The following is a 27,061-nucleotide window of genomic DNA, read 5'->3' as shown; positions in this document are numbered from 1 at the left end:
TCATTTTCATCTGGTTGGCTTAGGAGGTTGCAGTGTGGGAGTGGATGAGGTCTCCCGCTGGCTCCCAGGTGGGGCCAAAAATGAGGAGTTCAGGGTGTGGGAGGGGGCTCCGGGCTGAGGCAGTGGGTTAGGATGCAGGAGGGAGTGAGGACTCTGGCTGGGGGTACGGGCTCTGGGGTGGAGCCAGGGATGAGGGGTTTGGGCTGGGGGGTACATCTGAGGGGTTTGGAGTATGGGAGGGGGCTCCAGGCTGAGGCAGGGGGTTAGAGTGTGAGAGGGGTTTCGGGCTCTGGACTGGGGGTGTGGGTTCCACAGTGGGGCCAGAAATTAGGGGTTCAGAGTGCAGGAGAGGGCTCCAGGCTGGGGCAGAGGGTTGGGATGTGTGAGGGCTCCAGCTTGGGGTGCAGACTCTGGGGTGGGGTTGGAGATGAGGGGTTTGGGGTGTAGGAGGATGCTCCAGGCTGGGACTGAGGGATTCAGTGGGCAGGAGGGGAATAAGGGTTGGGGCATGGGGTTGGGGCGTGGGCTGGGGGTGAGGGCTCTGCTGGGGGTGAGGGCTGTGGAGTGGGGCTGGGGATGAGGGGTTTGGGGTGCAGGAGGGTGCACCAGGCTGGGACTGAGGGATTCAGAGGGTGGGAGGGGGATCAGGGTGGGAGGGTGCAGGGTGTTGGGGCAGGGTGAGGGATCCATCTGGGGGTGCAGACTCTGGGGTGAGACTGAGATCAAGGGGTTCAGAGGGTGGGAGGGGCATCCAGGGTGGGGCAGGCACAGGAGGAGGTCAGGGTGCAGGTTCCGGGTGGCGCTTACCTCAAGCAGCTCCTGGATGCAGCAGCATGTCCCACCTCTGGCTCCTATGTGGAGGCGCAGCCAGGCGGCTCTGCGCGCTGCCTTGTCCGCAGGCGCCGCCAATGCAGCTCCCACTGGCTGCGATTCCTGACCAATGGGATCTGCAGAGCCAGTGCTTTGGGCAGAGTGCGGAGCCCCTTGGCTGCCCCTAAGCATAAGAGCTGGAGGGGGGACATGCTGCTGCTTCCGGGAGCCGCGTGGAGCCATGGCAGGCAGGGAGCTTGCTTTAGCCCCGCTGTGCCTCCGACTGGACTTTTGACAGCCTGGTTGGCGGTGCTGACTGGAGTCACCAGGGTCCCTTTTCAACCAGATGTTTCAGTTGAAAACCCGGCAACTGGCAACACTTCCAGTCTTGCAAGGTGGTCATTGGTACTTTGGAATACTATTGAGCAAATACTAGGGCAATAGATGGCCCTAATTCTGTAATGCGATCTGCACAAGGGAACTTGGGAGTCCCTACAGACACTCGCTGAAACAAGTAGGACTCTGCTTGAGTATTAGGATCTGCCCACAAATTGCTTTGTAGAACTGCCAATTTTACAAACACGACCCAGTTCACACAACTCTGGTTTGTTACAGTATCTAATAAAAAATATATATAAATAGACCCTTACAAGTAACTTGTGAAAAAGTGGGCACTTATGAATTTCTTACCAGATGGCTGATTGTTGCATGGGGATTACATATATATTTATGTTGTAAACAAAACTTAAAATAATGTCACATAGTGAAGCACACACAAATTATGAAATGCCATATTTACAGTACAGACATAGAGTAGAAGACAGTTCCTGCCTCAAGAGTCTTACAGTTTTAGTTTAAGACCATGCACAAGAGTAGGCCAAAAAAAAAAAAGCAAACAAAACAAAAAATCCCCCCCCCAACCAAAAAACAAACAGGTGGTGAGGGCGGTAATTGAACAGTAAGGTGAGCATGTATGTTGGTAGACTAGCTCCGTGTATGTCTTGCAGGTATAGAACATCTTTTGTTTGTTAATGGAGAGAAATAATCAATCAGTAGTAGTCTGCCACCTGCCAATGCATTATCAATGAGCAGTGTTCTGTAGGCTTGCACCACCACTAATGTAGGACTGTGCCAAATAGGAAAATAGAGTTCTCAGTTATTACTAATCTGTAATTTTTAAATTGTGTTAAAAATATGATAGACTAAGAAATATATTCCCTTTTATGGAAGGATTAGCAAAGCATCTTGGGAGGCTAAAGCTAAGGATTTTGCAAATGTGGCACTTTGGATTTTAAAGGGAGACTTAAGTTCTTGTATCAGATTCATGCATCCGTTGACTGCTTATGAAACGGTTATTTCACAAGCAACTTTGGAATAAACTTGCTGTCTCCTCTCTTGGTGGCACAGTGAATTCTGGGGATTCAGATGTTCTTTTTATTGGGAAGGAATGGGGTTAAAAGGCTGCCCTCAGTGATGTGATGGTAAAAAAAAAAAAAAAAAGGGGGGGGGGGGACGGCAAAATAATATCTTTTAATACAGAATTATGCACTGTGTTCTTAATTTGAATATGTAGGCAGCTTCATTTTCTGAAACCTCTCCATTATGTGGAACAAGTGGTTTATTTGATTTGAAAGGAAGAATTTATCCTTGAAGGCAAAGTCCTTTAAAAACCTATCATAACTGTGAAAATAAACATTAAGAAAGATCTCATTATTCTCATGTAAGCAACTTCTCTGTCGTCTCACTAATGGAAAAGGGCATACTAAGCAACAATATCTTAATAATTTGCTTCTGGTGATTAGCTTGGCAAGGTTGGGGAATTGTGTGAAGGCCAGAGGAGGGGGTTCAGAAAGATTTGGTGCCCATCGAGTATGGGTTGTAATTGCTAACTGATAACCCTACAATGAATCCATACAGGGTATAGGAGACAACTAGCATTGTGTAGCTTGGAAACTTGCCTTTCACCAACAGAAGTTGGTCCAATAAAATATATTTCTCTACCCACCTTGTCTCTCTAATATCCTGGGACCAACATGCCAACAACACTGCAACAAATAGTGGTATATTTAGAATAGTCTGTCTTTCCCAGTTGCTTTATAAACTTTACCCATGGGTTTATGATGTGTGTGTCAGTATAGGTCACTTAAATAACAATTCCAATATTTTTGCATTATGAGAACCAATGCTATATTTTTAAAATAAAGCTTAGTTCAGGCAGAAGCACATATACTAGCAGACTCAAGCCAAAAAAAAATCCCACACAAATGGAAAAAAAAAAAAGTATTTTCAGTCAATGTGAGAATTTAAGTAGAATAGTAAGAGAAGAGCCCATTTTTATAATAATCCTGTGTATGGAAAGAAGCACGCAATATTAATGGCATAGAACCAAACTGAATTCAGTCATTGCTGCATGTTTTCATAAGCATCTGAGAATTACCATAGAGACCTGAATATTCTGATGAGTTTTTTGGACAGAGATATTGAATATCTTCATTACCTGTAAAAGGCAAAGCAATATTATCTTTCCTATGGGAAAAAGGTTAAAAGTGAGCAACAGCTCAATCAAGTAATTGATTTTATGTTAAAAATATTTTCTGCTTTTTTAAACATAGAGAATTAAAACTAGCTAGATCAATATGCATTAGTCTTCCTAAAGAGCTCCCACCACATACACTGTTTAGCCAAATGTAGATTCTACAAATATATATTAAAAAAAACAAAACAAAAACCTTCTGTGTTTTTTTGGTTTTTTTACTCAGATGAAAATTAATTTCCACATTGTTCTAGGTCAACAGATTTTGACCCTTTAGTAACACTAAACTCAGTGTAGATCTACATAAAATCAGACTACAACATTTGTGTATCCTATCAAACCTATCCAAGTATCTCAATCTTTCACAGGTAAATATTAAAAAAAAATAAGATGCAGATCATATTAGAGATTCACAGTATGACTTTAATGATCACTTATTAGCCTGGATTGCATATACTAGCAACAATGTGTAAGTGCAAACTCCTAAATGACCTAACATTAAAAATGCTGAACATCCAGGTGTTTCTATCAACTCCATTGGCAGTTGCTGGGTGCTCAACACTGCAGAAAAATCAGACCCCACTTATTTAAGTGCCTAAAGGTAGGCTCCTAAATCTGTACTGAGCCACCGTTTTTTTGAAAACTCTTGATTTGAATTTAGTGCATGGAAATAATACAGCATATTCAATAATAAAGCTTGAAATACCTCGTCTCATAATCTTAGGATCCAATAGAGAGAGAGAGAAGTATTAATATCCAGAGTCATAAGAGGGCATTGTAGCGCCCAGGGTGAGCAAACATATTTGCACCCCCATTAGAGGCAATGTGTGGGGGGAATATGCAGGTTCACATCTCTTTCCCCCTCCCCCCCCAATTTCTGCCTTCCATTTAGCACAGAGGTTTTCAAACTAAGGGGCACACCTCTGTGCTAAATGGAAGGCAGAAATTGGGGGGGGGGGCACATGACCCCTTGGGCACCCCACTCTGCCCCTTTTGCCACCCGCCACGGCAAGGAATACTGTTTACAGTTTTGGTCTCTCATGTTTAAGAAAGATGAATTCAAACTGGAACAGGTGCAGAAAAGAGTTAGTAGGATAATCAGGGAAATGGAGGGCCTGTCTTACAAGACCAGTCTAAAAGAACTTGGCTTGATTAGCCTTACTAAACAAAGGCTGACAGGGGGTATGATTGCTGTCTGTCAATACGTCAGGTGGGGTGAAGAGCTAGTTAAGCTAAAGGACAATGTTAGCATGAGAATAAACAGGTATAATCTGGACCGGAATAAATTTAGGATGGAAATTGGAAGAAAATTTCTAACTCTGAGGCACGAGGTTCTGGAACAACCTCCCATTAAGAGTTGTGGGAGCAAACCACTTAATTAGTTTTAAGACAGAACTTGACAAATTTTTGAGTTGGATTGTGTGACAGGGTTGCTTGTGAAGGTGGAGGACAGGGCTTCACAGCCCTGAAGATTCCCTTCTGGTTCATGTCTCACTAGTTTCTAAAATGTCATGCTTTGGGGCTTCAGCTGTTCACCTACAGGGGTCAGTAATGGAATCTCCTTCCTCCCTAAGCCCCATGTGTTCTGTTTTTTGTTTTATTCTTGTTTTGGTCTCCTACTTCTGAAGCAGCTGTAGATGGCACATTGGACAGGATGGACAAAACTCTGAGATTCCTTTTTTAGGTTCTTGGCTGGTGGGTCTTGGTCACATGCTTAGGGTCTGACTGACTGCCGTATGTGAGATTGGGAAGGAATTTCCCCCAGGGTCAGATAGGCAGGGACCATGCCCCTCCCCCCCCGCTTCTTCTGCAATATGGGGTGTTGGTCACTTACTAGGATAATCTGGATATATGTCATGTAATCAATTCTTTGCTCTTGCAGGAGTCTTAGGAACTCTTGCACCTCAGTCCCTCTTAATTTCACCTGGGACTAGATGATCTGGTGGTCTCTTCTGGCCTTAAAGTCTATTAGAATTTGGCCACACAGGTTGGAGGGCAGAATTTTGTCCTAAAGCATCATATCTTATTTGTCCTCTTCAGGACTTAATTATCTTGAATGTAAGTGTGCGGTAATGCTTTCTAACTTTTCAGGATTGACTGTCAGCATGCACTATCCTTTGTTCACATTGTAGGAATCTATTACTTGCATGTGCTGGTGATAGTGTACCAAAAGTGTGTGTGGCAGCATGCACAGGCAAAGCTACATACTCAGAAATGGAGACGAAGCCAAGATTTCACTGAAAATCTGCTCCTTAATGTTCAAAGAGGAATTTGTTGTGTTACTTAAAGGGATGCTGTACCTCTGGTACTTCTAGTTGCCTTTTATGATTTTGAAATTTTCAGTATTAAAAAAACAATGAACTTTTTTGGATCCTAAGGAATCCAAACATTAATACTACAAGTGTCACTGATATGTCCATCTATATTGACTTTTAAAATCTGTCTATAGCATTTGTTTGTTATCCTTCAAGGATATCTGTGGAATTTACCCTCTCTTAAATTTGTTTGTGGACTTTTCATATTCTAGGACACACAGTTTTAGTTAGAAATGTCTCTTAGATTCTGTTATCTTTTCCAGCACACAAGCTAAAAATTTACTCTCAAGTTTTTTATCAGATAGATAAATAGTCATGGGGTGGCCCTATAATTCTAACATCCATAATAGTTTGTTTTGTTGTGACTTTAACAGAAGTTAAATGAGCTCTGAGGATTAATTTAAAATTGATAATCTTACATTTTGCAAATCTTGAACTCTGGGAAGCTAAAGCTATTTTCAATGTGAGTCCAATCCTATTCAGACAGTTGAAATCAGTTTCAAAATCATAATCCCATGCCCTTTTCTTTAATCTAGACATTGTTTGCTGCACTTTTATATATAGCAGAAATAAACCTTTTTGTTCATATTGTCCTAATTTTCATAGATATTTTCCACTTGTAACTTCTATAAAATCATCCAGTCCATCTTCTGTGCCCTGTCAGTGCAAGGTTGTTACCTTCAGTATGGATTCTACCATTTTGTCCTAAATATCCGTTACATTTTCCATGTTTGTTCCTCAGTATCTCATTCTCAATTCCCCTGAATCTTCTACTGCCTGTTGATTGTTTTGTTGTAGCCATTGGACAAGATATCATTTTGTTCCCAAATTGCCTTTCTGGAGCAGCTAGTTCCAATTACCAGCTGGATGTGGGTCCCTTCTGAAGGTCTTCAGCTGTATTGAGAGAGAAGAAAAATAAGAGCTCATTGCTTGCTGAAGAACGAGACACCTGAACCAGTCTTGAGTAAACATGTTTAGCTAGTGTTAATACATAAGTTGCAGAGTAGCAGCCGTGTTAGTCTGTATTAACAAAAAGAAAAGGAGTACTTGTGGCACCTTAGAGACCAACAAATTTATTTGAGCATAAGCTTTCGTGAGCTACAGCCAAGTGAGCTGTAGCTCACGAAGGCTTATGCTCAAATAAATTTGTTGGTCTCTATGGTGCCACAAGTACTCCTTTTCTTTTTGTTAATACATAGTAATTCAGCGTGATCCTGATCCCAGTCACTAAATAATGTCAGAAAACGTAGCCACCATGGTAGTTCATATTATAATGTATATATCCGCATACAAAAATACTGTATTGTAAAAGCACTTGCCTCCATTCATTCAGGATGGAGGCAGGACTGTACAAAACACTTTTTTCCAAAACTTCAAGCGGAAGAATTCATTCCAACACGGTTTCAGAGCAAAGCACAGGGACTGAGAGGCTTGTGTCTCCCCTATTGTACTGCTGCTGGGGACTGGAACAGCTCCTGGTGTGAGTTAGAGGAATCTTGAGGTGTAACCTGACTTAGTCTACCTAAGTTGCAACTGCCACCATGCGGCTGTGATATGGGCTGTATAAACTCCACAATGAAGGACTAAGGATTAAGGAGCAACTCAAGCAAATACAAATATATTAATTTGTCTTGCAGTCTGCAAAGTTTACCTGTAATAGTAGGTATGGATTCACCCCACATCTCCTTCTGGTCAGCCATCCTCTGAATTGGTGATCATTTTGTTCAGTCTTCTTAGCAGGTGAGAAAGAGGCTACTATTCAATGAACTAGTATGTAGGGAAAGCCCAGCATTTAGCCTGCTGTACGAGTATATAATCCAGACACTGAGATGTCTCTCATCAATATGAATGGGAATTACATGCCTAGAATAAGCAAGGAGAAGGAAATACAACCAATAGTAGTTAAAGAGAAACAGTAAAAGCCTGTAGAAAATCTGGCTTTTAGCTGCATTTAAAATGTTAATTGTTAATATGTATAATTCATTTTATAATATTCTGTCTGGAAAACTAAATGATGCGCTCTCAAGAAAAAATGCTCTGATTGAATAAAATTTCAGATTACTAACATAGAATCATAGGACTGGAAGGGACCTTGAGATGTCATCTAGTTCAGTCCCCTGCACTCATGGCAGGAGTAAGTATTAACATAACATAACTAGGTCCATCATTATTTTTTTTGTTACATGGCTGTCAAGTCAGCAAAATTTTGACAGGGTATTTAAAATGGCAGAATACAGACTAGGGAATTTTTAGATTACTCATTCAGAACATCAATATTTTATAGATCTAAAGTGCCATTTTATGTTATGTGTAAACTGTTTCAATTTGGTGAATAGTTTACATGAGAAATAATTGGGCTATGCAGTATTCCTAAATTCCAATGTGACTTTTATATTCAGCTAAAATTTTAGGACATGATACAGTACCATGTATTACATAAAATTTGTTAACCAATTTTATAGCAAATGAATTCCATTTCTTTGCTGCAAATATTTAAGTGGGGGCGTTTAAAAGCACTGTCTGGTATGGATATTATGAATGATTATGAATTTATATAAGTTGTACAGTCTCCGTATATTCAAGAGACTGCATTAATTCTAGTTCCCAAATACCACCATTTCATAATTATTTATGTACAGTATATCTGTACTCCATAATAGGAGTACAGATACTGTGTATATGCAGTACACTCTATGTGCATTTTATGCACTCTGACACACACACACAGAGTTGGGATTTTCAAAAGCATCTAAATGATTTAGGACTAGAAAATTCCACCTTTATTATAGGAGGAGCTAGTAGTGGCTCCTGTATTTAGGATGCCTAACACTTTCCATTTATAAAACATCACGGTGATTTTTTTTTTTTTTTTAATTTTTATATAACCTCCATTATCTGCAGCAGGCCTTTGAAACTCATCAGGGACAAACTGGCCTTTGTGCCATGGAAATCTTGGTCCGGTTTGGCTGAATTAAAAGCTGTTTTAACATGATCCTTTCTCTTTCTCTTGCTTCTGGTCTTAGCAGAATTTTGGCAGCCTGCCCAAACAAAAAACCATTCTTAAAAGCTCTGAGGCTGTGCTGCCACCACCGCAGCTCATGCAGCACTTGGAACACCTAGGAGTGCCAGAGCAGCTGTAGCTGCAGGAGTGGGAGGAGCCAAGTGAGACATCCACCCATCCCCTACAGTCAGTCCCCTACCCCCGACACAGTACCTTGCATCAACAGCCCATCCTTTCTCTCTGGGAGCACCACATGGGCCAGTACCCCCCTCCCCAGTTACTGGTGTGGGAAGAGAGAGGACCAGGCTGGGCTCTCCCAAACATACCCTGGATTCAGCATATGGTGCCAAAGTGGAGACTTAAGGCCTGATTCTCCTCATACAGTGGGGTAGATTGAGAGTGACTGCACTGAATACTCCGGAGTTATAAGTGAGATCAGAATCAGGCTCTTAAGTCCTAAACCAAGTTTATCAATGGCATGGCTATGATATTGTGGCTCTTGGTATTATAGTGGGCCTCTTCTTGAAGAAAATAACACATTGTTCATTTCATAATGAGTCTTCTCTTAACATTGGGTGTGGGGGAATCCGTTTAATTCTCCTTATTCCTGAAATGGGAACAGATGATAAAACATTTTTGGGATGAGAAATGTGTAACATGCACTTCTGCTACTAGTGGCTTCCTATCTCTCTCCCCCACCAGGTAACTAATCAAGAGGTATTGCCAATATACAATTCATTTCTGAAGCACTTATTTAAAATTATAACTTTACTTGATGAATTGCTTCAGTGGAAAAAGCTGAGATAGTATTTTTGAAAAATAACATGTTTGTGAAATAAAATGTCATCTTGTTTGATTTGGGGTCCAATTCAATATATTAATCTTTAAAACACTTACATAGTTTGGGTCTAGCAAAGTCCTAACTTTTTAGATGATCTCCCAGAAAAAGCATTGCAGAATCTCACCAACCCCACAACAAAACCTTAATTCAGTAAGGCACGCAAGCATATTCCTAACTTTAAACTTGTGAGTAGTCCCATTGACTTCACATGCATAAAGTCAGTCATCATGTGCTTATGTCTTTTGCTGAATCCGGGCCTTAATGCATCAATTCTTTTTCCAGTACAACCCTCTCCTTCCCCTTGGCCCTCAAAAGAAAACAATCAATATCTCCCAGCATAGTGGGCCCCACAAAAGAAATCCAGCGTTCTTCTTGCTAACCCAGCCCTTTGATAAAACAAATCCATCCATTCTGGATGGCTGGAAGCTGATGTCAGTAAAGGTCAAACTAGAAATAAGATGCAGATTTTTAACAGATCACCAAGGGATGAGGTAAATTCTCTATTATATGGAATCGTTAAATCAGGATTGGATACCTTTCTGTGCAGTAGCTCAACCACAAGTAATTGGGTTAGATACAAGAATCCCTGCGTGAAATTCTATGGCCTGTGCTTTTTCAGAAGGTCAAACTAGATGATCATAATGGCCTCGCTTGGCCTTAATATATGAATCTATTCTCCCCAACATAGATCTTCATGAACTTTCCAAAACCCCAAAGTAGTTATTTTAATTTTTATCTGGTTGAAACTGTATTGTGTTTTGCTGGCAAAAGTGAAATTTCAGTGGCTGGACAACAGGTGAATATTTTTGAATAATTGTTTTCATTACCTTACAGTGTTTCTGCTTTATAGTGAGTAAATGTTGTTTGTTTGATAAATGCTTGTTAAATTCAGATAGTGACGTGATTTCAGTAAGCATCAATGTGAATTTACCTGTAAATAATCGATGTGATGCAAAGAAAAACAGATGTTAAGGCTTAAACATTGAAGCACAAATGCCCTTACCAATGTCATAACACTGTGTGATCTGGAAGTGTGGTGACTGATAACCTGTACCACCATCATGTTGTCACACCAGAAAAAATCTTTTATTAGCAAACTCCATTTTCCAAATGACCATTGCAATCAAAATGGGAAAAAAATTCGAGGAATGTCATGTCCCACGTGATCCCTTTCTGGATCCAGGTGGAGGGCCATTATTGTGCATACCACTTGCCTTGGTAAAATACCACAAAACCCACAGCTCCCAAAACATCCGAGTGGATTTTTAAGTCAGCCTCCTGTAACCATTCCTACTGCTATAATGACACACCATTGAAATGGCTCAGAAACAGTTCCCACATCTCCAAATCCTCCTTCATCTCTCTAGTAACTCATAAAATGAGGTTGATGGTGGGATGGAAATTGTTGAAATCATGGTGGAATTCCTCAAGGGCTTCTTTTCCATGGGTCTAGATGATGAAGATGTCATCAATGTAGCGCAAGTAGAGTAGGGGCATTAGGGGACGAGAGCGGAGGAAGCGTTGTTCTAAGTCAGCCATAAAAATGTTGGCATACTGTGGGGCCATGCGGGTACCCATAGCAGTACAGCTGATTTGAAGGTATACATTGTCCCCAAATGTGAAATAGTTATGGGTGAGGACAAAGTCACAAAGTTCAGCCACCAGGTTTGCCGTGACATGATCGGGGATACTGTTTCTGACGGCTTGTAGTCCATCTTTATGTGGAATGTTGGTGTAGAAGGCTTCTACATCCACAGTGGCCAGGATGGTGTTTTCAGGAAGATACCAATGGATTGTAGTTTCCTCAGGAAATCAGTGGTGTCTCGAAGATAGCTGGAGTGCTGGTAGCCTAGGGCCTGAGGAGGGAGTCTACATAGCCAGACAATCCTGCTGTCAGGGTGCCAATGCCTGAGATGATGGGGCATCGAGGATTTCCAGGTTTATGGATCTTGGGTAGCAGATAGAATACCCCAGGTCGGTGTTCCAGATTACCCAGAAGTCACCTATTACAGGACAGCCCAACAAAGAAAATAACAGAACGCCACTAGCCATCTCCTTCAGTCCCCAACTAAAACCACTCCAATGCATCATCAAGGATCTACAACCTATCCTGAAGGATGACCCCATCACTCTCACAGATCTTGGGAGACAGGCCAGTCCTTGCTTACAGACAGCCCCGCAATCTGAAGCGAATACTCACCAGCAACCACACAACAGAACCACTAACCCAGGAACCTATCCTTGCAACAAAGCCCGTTGCCAACTGTGTCCACATATTTATTCAGGGGACACCATCATAGGGCCTAATCACATCAAGCCACACTATCAGAGGCTCGTTCACCTGCACATCTACCAATGTGATATGTGCCAGCAATGCCCCCTGCCATGTACATTGGTCAAACTGGACAGTCTCTATGTAAAAGAATAAATGAACACAAATCAGACGTCAAGAATGATAACCTTCAAAAACCAGTCGGAGAACACTTCAATCTCTTTGGTCACTCGATTACAGACCTAAAAGTTGCATCCGATCAAGTGAGCTGTAGCTCACGAAAGCTTATGCTCAAATAAATTTGTTAGTCTCTAAGGTGCCACAAGTACTCCTTTTCTTTAGACCTAAAAGTTGCGATTCTTCAACAAAAAAACTTCAGAAACAAACTCCGAGAGACTGCTGAATTGGAATTAATTTGCAAACTGGATACAATTAACTTAGGCTTGAATAGAGACTGGGAGTGGATGGGTCATTACACAAAGTAAAACTATTTCCCCATGTTTATTCCCCCCTCCCCACCCCCCACTGTTCCTCAGACGTTCTTCTGAACTGCTGGAAATGGCCCACTTTGATTATCACTACAAAAGGTTTTCTCTCCCCTGCTCTCCTGCTGGTAATAGCTCACCATAAGTGATCACTCTTGTTACAGTGTGTATGGTAACACCCATTGTTTCATGTTCTCTATGTATATAAATCTCCCCACTGTATTTTCCACTGAATGCGTCCGATGAAGTGAGCTGTAGCTCATGAAAGCTTATGCTCAAATAAATTTGTTAGTCTCTAAGGTGCCGCAAGTCCTCCTTTTCTTTTTGCGAATACAGACTAACACCGCTGCTACTCTGAAACCTGTCTTATAAAATGGTGTGGTCCTTCTATGCTTGTGGTGGCAGCTGCCAGCCAAGTGCAGAATGCCCACGCCGTGGCTATAACCCGACAGACAAATTTAAGGTACCCAATAATAGATTGCAGCTCTAAGAGTGTAAGTTTCTTGGTCTCTATACCTCTGATAAACAAGCGCAGTAATTCCTGAAGCTTATTCTGAGGGAGTCACAATATGCCTGGTCTGGGGAAAAGACTGTTTGGCTTGCCCTTTATCAACTCTCTTCTTTTCCGGTCCCCTTCTGCAGCAACATCCTTGCCTCTCTATCTCACCCCTGCCACAAGTGGTGTACCCCTTCCCCCAGCAAGCCAGACAACGCCCACCCATTATTGTTATCAATTACAAAGCAAGATATAGTGTCTTTTAAATAACTTCCTAACATGATAGGTACATTTAGACATAGCTAATTAGAGCTTTCTTGTAATTGGTCCTATGATTAAAAGGCTCTGAAGACTGTTCCATTTGTATTAAATGCATGGACAGTCACGGAAAGATTAGAATTTGAGCCTGCCTTAGAATCATAGAATATTAGGGTTGGAAGAGACCTCAGGAGGTCATCTAGTCCAATCCTCTGCTCAAAGCAGGACCAACACCAATAAAATCACCGCTGCCATTGAATAGATAATAGAGCACCCATGGAAAGGACAGAACAATAATGAAAAAATGTTCTCTTTATAAAGAATTCATGTAACTTGCATTTAGGTCAAGAAATGTTTTTCCAGATCGTGCACATCTTCCTTAATAAACAATAAAAGGATTCTCCCCTATATGTACATATGAAAGACACACAAAAATATATTTCCCTAAATGCTTCATTTTCACTTTCCTAACAGTATCTAATCTAAAGTATACTGTGCTAAAACATTAACGTTGTGGGGGTAATTATTGGGACAGTGGGTAAAATTCTGGTCCCATTGAAATCAGTGGAACTTTTGCCATTGACTATAGCTGGACCAGGATTTGCTTGAGTGTCCATACTCTGTAATTCTTGTTCTTGTTCGTAGTTCAGTAGCCTACTTTACCCTTCCCCAGACTGAACACTAATATTAGAAGAAAAATGTATTTTTATTCTGCAAAAAATAGCTGCAGATGAGCTAGTATGTGAAGCTTGCATCTGTTTATTTCTGTAAATAATTAAGATTATATAAATATTTTTTTAAGTCTGTGAACATAAAAGTGTGCAAATGTATCCCCAGAGAGTAGACTTCAAATAACTAGCTTTATATCTACCTTGCAATGGCAGATAAATCTATCCTAGAGAAGTTTGTTGGTTTAGAGAGCAATCCCACAATCATGCCCATTCTTTCTCACTCAATGTGGGGCAACCTGTGCAGGGCAGTACAGTGGAAGAGTCAACAAAAAAATGAATCTGCTCTCCTTTTTGCTGCACTCCTCCCACTACTATCCCATCCGTATCCCTAGTGTTACCAGTCATTCTCCCACTCTTTCTGTTTGTTGCAGTCTCTCCACTGGCTGAGGGTGGCTTCAGACCTGGTAACCTTTGAGTCTCTGGATTAAACACTTTGCCCTTGAGATGATAGAAAGTTGAAGAAGTTGTTCATTTTCTGGGAGCATGGAAGCCCTATCTGTCACGTGATTCTACAATCTATGATGCTGTTATGTATATTCTCGCATGTTCATTGAGGTCTGCATTTGAGAATATGATATTGTAGGCAGGACACCTTAATGCTGTAAAAGTCCACAGGCAGTATTTTCATAATGAATTGAATGGATTGAAAATGAAAACTGCTTGTTCTTAAGATATCTAGATTTAAAGGGGCACTGTTATCCTGAAAATTTAAAATCAACATATTAAAATAGTTTTCTTTGCACACCCTTTAATAGTACGTTCTGGATTAATTTTTAAGATTATTGTTTTTAAAAAATGGAAGGGTTTTTCTTCCCTTGTTGAGATACAGTTTGGAGGCAAGTCAGAGAGCATAACCACCAAACATACTCTCACCTGTCTGTACCCTTTGGCTTCTTCTGGGTAGTTGCCTGTCTGACTTCTGCCACTTCAGTTTCAGTTTTGCTGCTGCTGTTACTGACCTTTTGCAGGAGCTGGGGAAGGTCCTGCATGTGAGTTACTTGCCACAGAACAATGCATGAGAGTGATGCTGTCATGCAAGTACAGGAAGTGGAAATGATTGTACATGGTTTTCAACTGGAATGCCTGGTTGAAAAGGGACCCTGGCACCTCCGGTCAGCACTGCTGACCAGACCGTTAAAAGTCTGGTCGATGGCTAAGGCAGGCTCCCTGCCTGTCCTGGCTCCCATGGTTCCCGGAAGCAGCAGCATGTCCCTCCTCTGACTCCTATGCATGCCACACCCCAAGCCTTGGGTCTGCAGCTCCCATTGGCCAGGAACTGTGGCCAATGGGAGCTGTGGGGCTGGCGCCTGCAGATGGGGCAGTGCGCAGAGCTGCCTGGCTGAGCCTCCACCTAGGAGCCGGAGCGGGGACATGCCACTGCTTCTGGGATCTGTTTGAGGTAAGTGCTACCTGGAGCCTGCACCCCTGACCCCCTCCTACACCTCAACCCCCTACCCCAGTCTCAATCCCCCTCCTGCCCTCCAAACCCTTCAATCCCAGCCTGGAGCACACTCCTGCATCCCAAACCCTCAGCCCCACTCCAGAGCCCCCACCACCAGCCAGAGCCCTCACCCCTGTTGTGCCCCAAGCCCCTGCCCTAGTCCTGATCCCCCTCTCACAATCCAAACCCCTCGGCCCCAGCCCCACCCCAGAGCCCTCACCCCAAAGCCTGTACCATAACCCCCTGATTCCCCTCCTGCCCTCCAAACCTCTTGGTCCCAGCCCAGAGCACCCTCCTACATCCCAAACTCCTCATCCTTAGCCCTGCTCCAGAGTCTGCACCCCCAGCCCTGATTCCCCTCCTGCCCTCCGAATCCCTCGGTCCCAGCCTGGGGCCCACAGCCTGAACCCCTCATTTCTGGCCCCACCCCAGAACCTGCTCCCTCAGCCCAGAGCCTTTTTTCCCTCCACACCCCAATCCCCTGCCTCAGCCCTGAGCCTCCTCCCATACTCTGAACCCCTCAGCTCCAGCCCCCTGGCCTGGAGCCCCCTTTTGCACCCCAAGCCCCTCATATCTGGCCCTACTCCAGAGCCCACACCCCTAGCCGGAGTCCACACCCCCTCCTGCATCCCAACCCACTGCCTCAGCCCGGAGTCCCCTCCTGCACCCTGAACTCCTCATTTCTGGCCTCACCCCAGAGCCCACACCCCCTCCTGCATCTCAACTCTCTGAGCCAGCCCAGTGAAAATGGGCCAGTAAGTGAGGGTGGGGAGAGCAAGTGATGGTGGGGAGCGATGGAGTGAACAGGAGGCGGGGCCTTAGAGAAGGGGCATGGCATGGGCAGGGCCTTGGAGGAGGGGCAGGGCAGGGCAGGGGGCAGTCAAAAAGGAAAGTTGGCAGCATCCAGTCAGTAATCAGCCTCTGCCATGGAGCGGGGGGGGGAGGGGTGGGGGCAGTGGTGAGCTGGAGCCAGTTCGCACCGGTTCACCTGAACCGGTTGTTAAATTTTGAAGCCAGTTTAGAACTGATTGTTAAAGGGGTGGGCAAACTGCGGCCCATGGGACCATCCTTTCTGTCCCGCCTGAGCTCTCAGCTGGGGAAGCTCCCCTGAGAATTTTTACTCACCCAGCGGCGCTCCGGGCCTTTGGCGGCACTTCGGCGGCGGGTCCTTCGCTCACTCCGGGCCTTCAGCAGCACTTCGGCGGCACTGAACGACTTGCCGCTGAAGACCCAGAGCGACTGAAGGACGTGCTGCCGAAGACCCAGAGTGACTGAAAAGTATGAGAGATCTTAATTTGTGTCCTAAATTTGGTCTTTGCTTTCACAATTGGTATGAGTTGAGGGGACTGCTGAATGAGTCCCTCCTTGCTTCTCTTGTTAGACCCTTTGTGGGAAATGCTTTGAATGAAGTAAACAAGACCTAGAGGGCATTCTGTACGGCACTCATCAGCTGGAGGGAGGGTTTCCATGATGACAAGGCTGAAGATGGTAGGGTGGAAATAAAATAGCCTCTTGGAAAAAAAAATATGGAAGCAAGTTTTTTGGGGTAAGATTTATGCTCACATTTTAGCAATATTAAGTTAATGTTCCTCTATATAATATGGGCTAGAACTGAAAGTAAATAAAATAGATGATAATTATCAGGAACTGTGACCATATAATATGTTTGCTTATGCATATAATAGCTTATTGAAGCTTGCCTGTATAATGGTTAATTGTAACAGCACAAAATGTATCTCACTCAATAGCTTTAAATTGTTTTGGATCATCTTGTGATTTGCTAGCTATGCTACTGAATCAGAAAAGGTTTTGTTGAGACCAATTGTTTTAATTGTTTTGTTTTCCACTTGGGAATAGTTGTCTACTTAGCACATTGTGTCTATTTCTATCAAAGGATGCATAATTCTTCAAAACCTCAGACCAAATTCATGCCAATCCTAAAAGGATTTTGTCATTGTAACATATTATGTACACTTCAGATAATTAATGCATCTGTGCCACCAATAAGCAAGTTGATTCCTTTCTTAATGTAAACCACTTTTGTGACCTTTTCAGAACCACTTTAAAGTTTTTTCAAGTGTTTTCTTCAATATTTTGCTATTAAGATATCACCTAAATAGCAGATGAAAATGTCTAAATCTTAGAGAATCTGATCCATGAACTGAGCCAGATTCTCTTATGCAATACAGCATCTTTACAGCACTTAAATGGTGTAAAAGAGCTGGGATCTAGTTGCAACTGTCAAACTGAGAATTCCCAGTTCGGAATTCTCATCTGGCAGGGAATAACTCTTATGCCAGTTTCATTCTCTACCCTGCATACAGAGTTTCAGAGGCAGGGCAAACCCGAGCTCTTCTATAGTCTGGCAATTCACAGCTGGTGAAAGTCTCCAGAGTGCTCTGACAGCTAGGCTGGGGCAGCTTGAGAATTGGTGAGCCAGAAACCGCTCCCTGAAACCTCTCTTCTCCACCCCTTGCAACAAACATACCTTGGCAAAAGAAAAATATTTTACCCATAACCTGGAATATAGTAGCCTTTCATAAATAGACATTTTTGTATACTTATTTGAAATTTAATGTGCTGGTAATGCCATCTCTTTATATTATTGAGGTAGGTCAACTTCAACTCCTCAGACAGTTTAGCATGTATATTTTGTCGATCCTTCCAGCCAACAGTTTATGGTGACTCTGTAGTTCAAGAATCCTCTCATTTCCTTGTTTTAAGAACACGTGATGTTGTTGCAGCCCATTCACTAACCTGTATAGGCAAAAGTCTGTTGTTTCTGGAACTCTTCTGACTTTGTTTTCTAGACATTCTGACAGGATGAAACTGGTTCCTGTGCAGAGTATCAGCACGGGTTTATGCATCACCTCATTTACCAGTTTCCATATTTCATCTTACCAGGAAAAAAAGGTGGCTGTGGCTGATGTGCCATCTCCAAGTGAAAACCCATGAAGTGCTCTAACTGGGTAGAGAGACTCATTTAATCTTTTTCCTCTTCTTTGAAATGGGCCTTCCTTCCTATGACACGTGGACATGCTGCTGGAAGACTTTCTGGGTGGACTTTCACCAAAGTTCTGCTATTTCTACGTTCAGTTCCTTTTGTGATCACTGCTCATTCAGCAGCTGCTCTTGTTCCTCTGGATTTCTATTCCAAAACCAAAGATATCTCTATTGGCTTCTTATTAACAAATAATAACAGGTCACGGACAGTCCTCTTAATTTTTTTTATAAAAGCCATGAAACCAGACCTGTTTTCTCCATTTTGGTTTCTTTAGTGAAATGTCTTTTTTTCATCTAGGAAGTCTGTTTGGGGCTCTTTTTGCTCACACTTAAGCTTCTGCACCACTCTGGCTGTATAAAAGGGCCTTGAAGTGGATACAAATAATTTGCTCTACCATGTACCTGTGCAAGCTTTCAATTAACCTCCTTCACGTACCCTTTTACCAAACTGTCGTCTTCTAACTCAAGCCACTATTACATCAAACATCCACAACTACTAATGTTGGGGAAAACAGTCTAGTAGAGGAGTGTGTGCAGAAGGGCTAAGGAGGGCAGAGTTAACTTGCCATGTGTACTGTATGGTAATGATAGTTGTTGTGGAAAGGTGTGCGCTTATAACTTCTTTAACTTTTAAAACAAAGAGAGGGCAGAAGTGAGGAGAAAGCAGTGCAGGAAGTAAGGAAGACATGAGCCAAGAGAAATTAATTAACTCTGAGGTAATTTTAAAGTACAGGCAGCAGCAACGAGTTTAACAAATTGGGAGAGGACATAAAGGAAAAAATTGACCTGTATGGAAAAATATTTGAAAAAGGTTAAATTATCAGTTCTGAGTGGGGAGTTGGGCTCAATGGATTAGAGAAGGGGGGAGGGGGTGAAAACCAAGACATCTGGTTTTTATCCTGGCTCAAGAAGGAGAGTGGGGATTGCTGCCTGCTACTGAAAAACCTGAATATGTACTCCCAGTGCCTATTGCTTTCGTCTGTTTTCAGAGTGGTCTGCTGACACGCCCATGCAAATAGAAGTTAACTGGCTATGTGCCACAGTGTGAGCACCCTTTAGATCTTGTGCTTGCTGCACCCACTTAGGTTTTTCCCTTTTCTCCTGGCTACACTGTATTTGAAATTCCTTGACTGCATCTCTTGCATCCTACAAGTTACATGCTAAGGAGGTTTTCAAACTATTAACACCCTCCAGTTGCTGTTTTGAGACTGTTCTGCTCCTTGTCTGTATTTGTTTTCCATTAAATCTTTTATTCTACTGTTTAAAGTTAAGCAAGTTAAATAGAGCCCTTGCATAGCCATGCCCTTTCAATCCTTTTCTCTCCCCGTTTACTTTGTTTTTCCTCCATTTCTGATTTAAACAGATTACATACATGACCACAAGGGTCGAGGTTATTTACAATATTGAACCAGAACGATGCACCTCTGTGTTCATTTATAAAGTGTACAATAAAGGATTATAATGTGTCCTGTCTTTCCCTTTCATTAGCCATGTCTGTGATTTCTGTATATGCTTTTGCCTAGGAAACGCTTTAACTTGTGAATGTATACACACACTTAAAATGTAGCTTTTTGCCCAGGAATTCCTAAAGTATTGGTGTTTCACCTAGAGTGCTGTATTATGCACTATCTATAAAACTGGTTACTTTTAAAAAGGCATTTTGCCATAGTAGCGCTTATTATTAAAAATCATGGTAGCACCTCCTGTGCATACTGGAAATGTCTGAAAGCTTATAACTCTCTTTGGCTTGGCCAACTGCCTGGGTGTACCAGAGATTCACAAACACTAGTGTCCTACCACTTACTGAATAGGATCCCCTTCCAAGCAGTTATGTCGTGATCACATGCTTCTTGGTTTGACTGATGATGTGGCTAGATGGCTCTTGGCTGGCTCGCCAATTTGTTGATAAATTGTATAGTCAGTTGCTTGACTGCACTTTGGTTCGTAATGAAATATACTCGACGCCAAATAACCACTGTCAGTCAGATTTATTAATATGGTACAGGAAAAGGATTCTATACAATACCAGTCTCTGAAGAGCAGTCCCGTGCAGCAATGTTACATTCACCTTACACAAAATGTGTGCTCCCTCAAGTTACAGCCGTGAAGCCATCTTTGTATACCTTACTTGTTTACCACTACAAAGTACTGTATATATCACCTGAAACTGGATTCAATTTATCATCTTTTTACCTTGTTTATTTCTGGTACCATGGTGTACTTCTTTATCTTTTGTTCTTAACCCATGCATTCCAGGTACTAATGGGCGTGAAAACACCTCCTATGCCAGTACCAGGATAAATAGGTTTGTGAGGGTAACTCCCTTTCTGTTGCTATAAGGAAACAATTATGTCCTGATACTGACAGTTTAGCTTAGCACAAGTGAACAGGATTATAACAAAGGTACAGGACAGTTTGGGCACTGTAACAGCTATATTAGTGCTTAATATGTGTACTTAAATGCTTGTAATATATCTTGTGGATAACATTATCAGCATAATATATATGTATGCTAGCCAGCATGTATTAGTCAACACTGTGCATGGAAGAATTCAGGGTATGTACTCTGTTAGCTTCGTTTTTCATTTCTTCCTTGCATGTTGTGGGTTTGTGTCAGGTATGTTGTGGGTGTTGCAACCCCAAATGCTTTACAAGATTTTTGTGTATTGATTTTGTTGGTTTTGTACTTAGTAATAGGGTGGCTTGCCTCTTAAGGGCTAGAGACCTGGGGGCAGCCAATTCTGATTACTAAGGAGGAACATTTGAGGAAGGATCATCTGGTTCCCTTATAAAGGGCAGCAGGGAGCTGCAGGGGAATAGTTATCAGGGAAAACAGAGATTGTTGGGAGCAAGGAGGATCCAGCAGAGAAACTTGGGGAATGAGACTACAGGCAGGAAAGGCTTGAGACAATGGATGGACTTGCAAACTTTATTTTGAATGTTTAATTGAATAAAGCAGAATCGAAGAATGGACAAAAGTGTTTGAGAGTTATGAGAGAAGCCCCTTGAAGGGGCATATTGAGTCAGGGGGCCGCTTGCAAGGCTGCCCGAAGCCATGAGAGGGCTCATGGGAGGTAGCTACCATGAACAATTAGCTTAACCAGAAATGCAGAATCAGAGGATAGAGTGAACTACACAAAATGTGTTGGTCTGATGATAGACCATGTGATGAATCATGGTCTCTGACTTTGGCTTGATACACATGTTTTGTATACAATATTTGTTTTACATTCTGCCACCTGGGCTAAAATATATAGTACCATTTATGTATTTGTAGCTTAAATGAATAATACCAGTGTGGTTTGCAAGAAAAATGATTGATTTAAATGGGCATTGAGGGCACTCAGCATCTCGTATGCCTGTATGCTTTTTATGCTTTATGCTTTTTTTATATTGTTGGACTGTTAAAGAGTTAATTTACAGAACACATACCACACAAGCTGCCTTTAATTATTGACTTCATTGGATGTACTGGGAAAACTCTGAATACCTAGGGTTAGACTACATTAAAACTGGAAGCTAGTTTTAATTCAGAAAGTTTCATCCTCTGAGAAAATTTTGCAAATGCAGCTGTGTATAACTAAATTTCATTTTGCAAGCTGCTCAGTGAAAACACACACAACTACTCACATCTACAGTCAGTGGGAGCCGTGGGTGCTTAGCAGTTCTGAAAATTGGGCCTTGGGTATTTTCATTCCTGTAACAAAATCTATATGATCTGTTGAGTTTGTGGGCCAGATTCTGGTCTTACATTGGTATAACATTAAGGTTAATGGTGTTTCTCCTCCTTTGCCGTCATGCAAAGAGATCAGAATCAAAACGTGTGTGTCTTACTGGAATGCTTGTATCATTGCGGCTGTATCACTGTATGGAATACCAGACATGCTCAAGTGTATGTGATCAAGTGTCCTCAGGATCATTCCAGAGGACATTCTGAATAACTAGTAGTATTACACACATATGAATGCTCCACAGGTTAATACTAGTAATGGTTAATAATTTAACATGACTGACAACTCAAACTTTCCTCACAAATATTGACGTTAGGCTCTGGCTTAATTAATTACAGTTATTAATACACCTTTATTTTTTGATCAGTATAAGGTACAATGCTGCACTAAGTGTTTTGTTTTTTTTGTCCCCCCTGCCCATTTCTTTAAGGAACTGATGACCAAGCTGATAACAGAGACTCCTGACCAGCCAATCCCATTTCTCATTGACTATCTTCAGTCCAAACAGGGGAACCGGAGTCAGCTTCAGAGAACGTTGTCTGGATCTGCTGCTCTCTGGGCAGAAAGTGAGACATCAGGTAAGTGAGGAATATTTGTATGTTTTGAGATTTAAAAAAAAAATACTATTATGCCAAAGAAATAACATGAAGAAAACAGAGGTGAGTATTGTAAAATGAACAGAAACTAATATTTCTTAAATAGATTTTTTTATTTATTCTTTGTACCATTCAAGAAATCCATATGGTAGAAAGGAGACAAATCCATAAGGCATATATGGCCAGATGTTCCCCTAATTGGGTTATTCCCACTTAAGGGCAAGAAAACTCAATGAATTTTGACTTGTAACATTTAATTTTCTATCTTTTTTTCAATGCTCCACATTTAATCTTTCTGGGTACTCAGGGGGTTGGATATTGTTTGATGTGGGTATGCATGTTTATGAGCAAAAGCAGTTGGAGAACAGGCAGAGAGAAAGCATATGAAGCACGTGCAATGTGACCCTGAGGGAGAGCCAAGACAGAAGTTTTTTGGGCAGAGTGCTGTCTGGAAAGAGGCTTAGAACTATGAGCAATGGAAGTGCTGCCTCTTGTTTGATTCCTATGGTAAATAAACAGGATTGCGTAAAACAAAAAGCTTGACTCCATCAATTTCTCCTCTGAATGGAAACAGTCTGCAAGACTCTTATATAGGCTAATTGATCAAGTCAAAAATGGTAACAATATAATTCAAGATATACAAACTGTAAGAGATCTACAAAACAAATAAATATAGATGAAATATACAGTGGAGCTATGGGTTGGAGTTAATCTTTATTTAGATTTTTAATAACACATTTTAACCACCCTTCACCTCAACACTTTACAGGAAGAAGCTCTTACTATTGTATGAATCCCTGTGTGACAAATTTGTGTTTTGAGATTTTAAAACATTTGCAATAGCAAGCACTCTGAGTTTAAAATAGCAATCCCCACATTGATATGCCAGTAGATTTTGGTACATATTCATCCATAACAGTGTTTATTAAAATTTAGGTTTTGTGACAAAAGTTGACTGAAAATCTGTCGGAACACAGCAGGCCTCCATCAGATGTATAGTGGTTAATTTTTAATTGTGTGGTGAATACATTTCATTAAATGCAATTGACATTTACAGTTTTGAGTATAAGCACTTAACTTTTTTTCAGAACCACTGGAAGTTGGGGTAGAACATGGAGGGGCCTGAAAGGGGCCAGGGAGAGGGGAGTCAGACAGGAAGCAGATGAGCTCTGACCTCTGATGTGGAATAGCTTTGGCCTCTTGTTGATGCCCGTTATTTATGTAACTTTAAAGTGCAATTGATTTCCATACACTTTTCAAATAGTGCCATACAGTAATATGATTAAGGCTACCAGAATCTGTCCATTAATTTTTGTAATGCTTGTGTTTAATGGTAGCTCTTCCCTTGAATTACACTTAGAAAGTGTGACTGTAACTTAATTCCCACAAAAAACAAAATGTACTTAACTGGCAGGTGTAAAGCACTCATTAATGAAGGAGACCAAGCTGAATGTTAGCTATAAAGTTGGAACATATAAATAAATGCTAAATAACTATTTCCATTAACACTCTGTTGAGGAATAGTCTCAAAACAGGGATTGTTTTAAATACATCAAAAAAGAAGGATATTCAAAACAAGACTTAATTTAAACTCCATACCTGTATAATATATGCCAGCTCCTGCCCTCCACTGGCACAAAGTTGCCCTAAAGTGACGTAACTGGTCACAGCATGCTCTTCCATGCAAAGGGGATATTTAGGTGGTGTAAATCTGCTGTAAGGACTTCTGTGCCTCCCACAGGCTTGTGACTGGCACACAGGGCATGGCCTGTAGGTATGGGCATTCCTCCACCCTAGTGATTCCTGGCTGCAATATCCAGCCAGTGAAAGCTGGAGCAGCCTTCTCATTGCTCCAGTTTGTGCTTGTTTTCTGGCCCGTCAGAAAGTAGCCCTAGTTTTGGAGAAGTGCAAAGGAGGCTTAAAGATATTGTTTCCGTTTTCCTCACCCCACTTCTCAACTGTGTTGAGGCTTCGTGGTCACAGCTAAGGATCATCCCCTGCATTTTTACTCAAAGGCATGTCCATAAATTTCTCAAGTTAAATGTGAAAGAAAGCAAGCAGTAGTTTGTATATTCTTGTGCCAGGATCTGAAATTGTGTTTGGCATAATTCAGCAAGGGGAAGAGGAAGAGCAGCTGGCCTTATGGTCCTAGACTGATACTTTGGGTTGCCTGGATCTACTGGGTATATTTTTATCTGGTGTGACAAAGTCAGACCTGACAGCTATGAGAGAGTGGTCCTGTTGGGTTTCGGGGAAGTGGGTTTGTGCAAGCCGCCCCATGGCTAAAGGACCCTCCCCCAGCTATAGGAGAATCCACTGAGCCTGGGACTCAAATAAATACAGGGGGGACAACAGAAGAAAAAAAGGACAGGGTCAAAGGGTCAAAAGTAGGGAACCTGAAGGGGTCACTGAGCAGAAAACCCCAGGCAGCGCCCACTGCTCCTTGAAGATGTCAAGGAGCCAGCGGACGCAGCCCAGAGGAGCTCTGCACAAATGTGTGAACAGAGGCAGGATCAGAAATAGGCCCCACAGTCGCAGAGAACTCCCTGAGCCAACATCCTCTCTATGAGAGAGTAGTGGGAGGCTGGTTTATCAGCCATAGAATGGAGAAGGCCCTTTTTCCTGTGAACTGAAAAGAGGTTCTCAGGTTAATTAGAGACCAATTAAGGGCTGCCAGTGACCTTTAGAAACCCCTCTTCTGGTGGGAGAGGGGGGGGAGAGAGAGACACACAGACAGGAGGGGCGCAGTAGCTGCAGTAGGGTAGGGACAACAGGGAGAAAAGGTTTCTCCCAGATGGGAGGCTGCTCCCCTCCTTATAGGGGAAACAGTCATGTTAACTTTTGTTTGGAGAAGGACTGGCAACCAGAAGCCAGCATAATAAGAGAATGATCTGGGGTGGGGACTGGAAAACATTTATTTTGTGTTGTGAGTTTGATTTTTTTTTTTTTTTTTTTTTTGCTTAAAAGAACTGCTTGGGCCTACCCTGAGGCCCACAGTGTAAATATTGAAAAAATAAACCAAAGCAAAGAATTAAAAACCCCTGCAGTAGGATTGCTGCACTCCAGGCCTCCACCGCCAGAGAGAGAAACGCTGAGGCTAACAAGGTGAAGGAGGTGCCTTGTCAAACTGGGTTTATCATATAACATAACCTTGAAAAGTGACCATGCAAATGTAATCACCTGAAATTTTATTTTTGCGACAGAAAACAAAGGAACAAGAAGAGATTGTAGAAGTTATGATAAACCCTGGCAGGTAAATGCAAAGAAACCTAAAAAGTCAAAGAGTGACCTCGCTGTGTCCAACATTTCTCCACCATCACCGGAATCCAAGTCATGTAAGCAAATTCCAATGCTTTATTAATCAATACAACCATCCGATTGTACTCAGCGTTGAAATAAAATGCAAAACAGGGCTGTCTCTTCAGTTGAAATGGTTGGATACACGTCGTAATAGACTTCAGTTCTAGTTATATTTTAATACACACCATAGACTGTTAGTAGTATTGTGCTATCATATATGAATAGGATTAATTTAGAAAAAAATAAGTTTGAATGTTATGTACTGTTTTATGTTTTAAAATGTTGATTTTGATTGATGTTTCAATTGCCAACACATACACAAAACCTATTCTCTATATTCTTAGTGCTAATAATAGCAGAGGTAGGTAGTTTCTTCAATGAAATCAATCAATGCAAACAACTCATTGAAAACACATCTGGTTTTAGACACAAGTAGTGTCAGGAAATAGGAGGACTATTTGAGACTTGCTGGGAAAGCCTAATTATATGTTAAAGGAAAGGAACAAGAGTATTGACAATAACCTGTAAGGTAAATGGTGATAAAGGAATTTTAATGAAGTATCGTAGTGCCAATGCACACATGTATGGTACCAAATATTAAATAAACTTATTCTGAACTTAATAAAATCTAAGTTTTCATACAAGTAAAACAGATGCTTCATAAATCACTTACAACATTTCCCAAGATCAAAAACACAATGAAGCCATCCAGCTGTATTTGGGGGACTAGGATGCACTCCTACTAGGTCACTATTGAGAAAAAACTGGTTATAAATGTGTATATAACATTGTAAATTTAGGCCCATCAGTATAAACATAGCTACATTAATACTATCCCTATCAGGAGTGAGAATTCAGAAGAAAAAAGTATACAAAGAAAAAGAAATTACTAGTTTAAATTTTGTCTAAGAGCAGAAATGTACAGTTAGGCAGAACACTTCATGTTCACTGTCATTGTATAATTCCTACTTCAGAAAAAAATAATGGGGCCTAATTCTGATCCTCAGCTATTTAGATGTGAGGAATGCTCTAGCCTCTTGCTGCCACATAACCCAGCCACACATGAGGCTGACAGACCCTAAGGAGTCATCAGTATTGGGAAACCAAGTGGTGTTCTAAACCGAGTGGTGTTCTGGGCACCCCCTGGATTTGTTTAGGCATCTGCCACAGGAAACTCAGTGGTACTAGAGTTGTTGCAAGCTCAATATGAATGTAGGGAAAGGAGTTGGTGGAAACTGAACATTTAGG

The 27,061-nt window shown here is 41.8% G+C and overlaps 1 protein-coding gene across 4 annotated transcripts in view; it reads left to right on the top strand.

The window, feature by feature from the left end:
• C2H8orf34 (chromosome 2 C8orf34 homolog) overlaps nt 1–27,061 on the top strand; it is a 352,576-nt gene that overhangs the window by 24,676 nt on the left and 300,839 nt on the right. For all 4 annotated transcript variants that reach the window (XM_043539523.1, XM_043539522.1, XM_037892467.2 and 1 more), the window contains exons 2-3: nt 22,348–22,495; nt 25,717–25,848. In XM_043539523.1, the coding sequence (XP_043395458.1) occupies nt 22,348–22,495; nt 25,717–25,848 (280 nt within the window). The remainder of the gene's footprint in view (nt 1–22,347; nt 22,496–25,716; nt 25,849–27,061) is intronic.

Source organism: Chelonia mydas, chromosome 2 (genome assembly GCF_015237465.2).
Source record: "Chelonia mydas isolate rCheMyd1 chromosome 2, rCheMyd1.pri.v2, whole genome shotgun sequence".
Classification (NCBI taxonomy): Eukaryota; Metazoa; Chordata; order Testudines; family Cheloniidae; genus Chelonia; species Chelonia mydas.
Note: the sequence above shows the minus strand (reverse complement) of the source record. Positions and strands in the feature narration are given on the sequence as shown.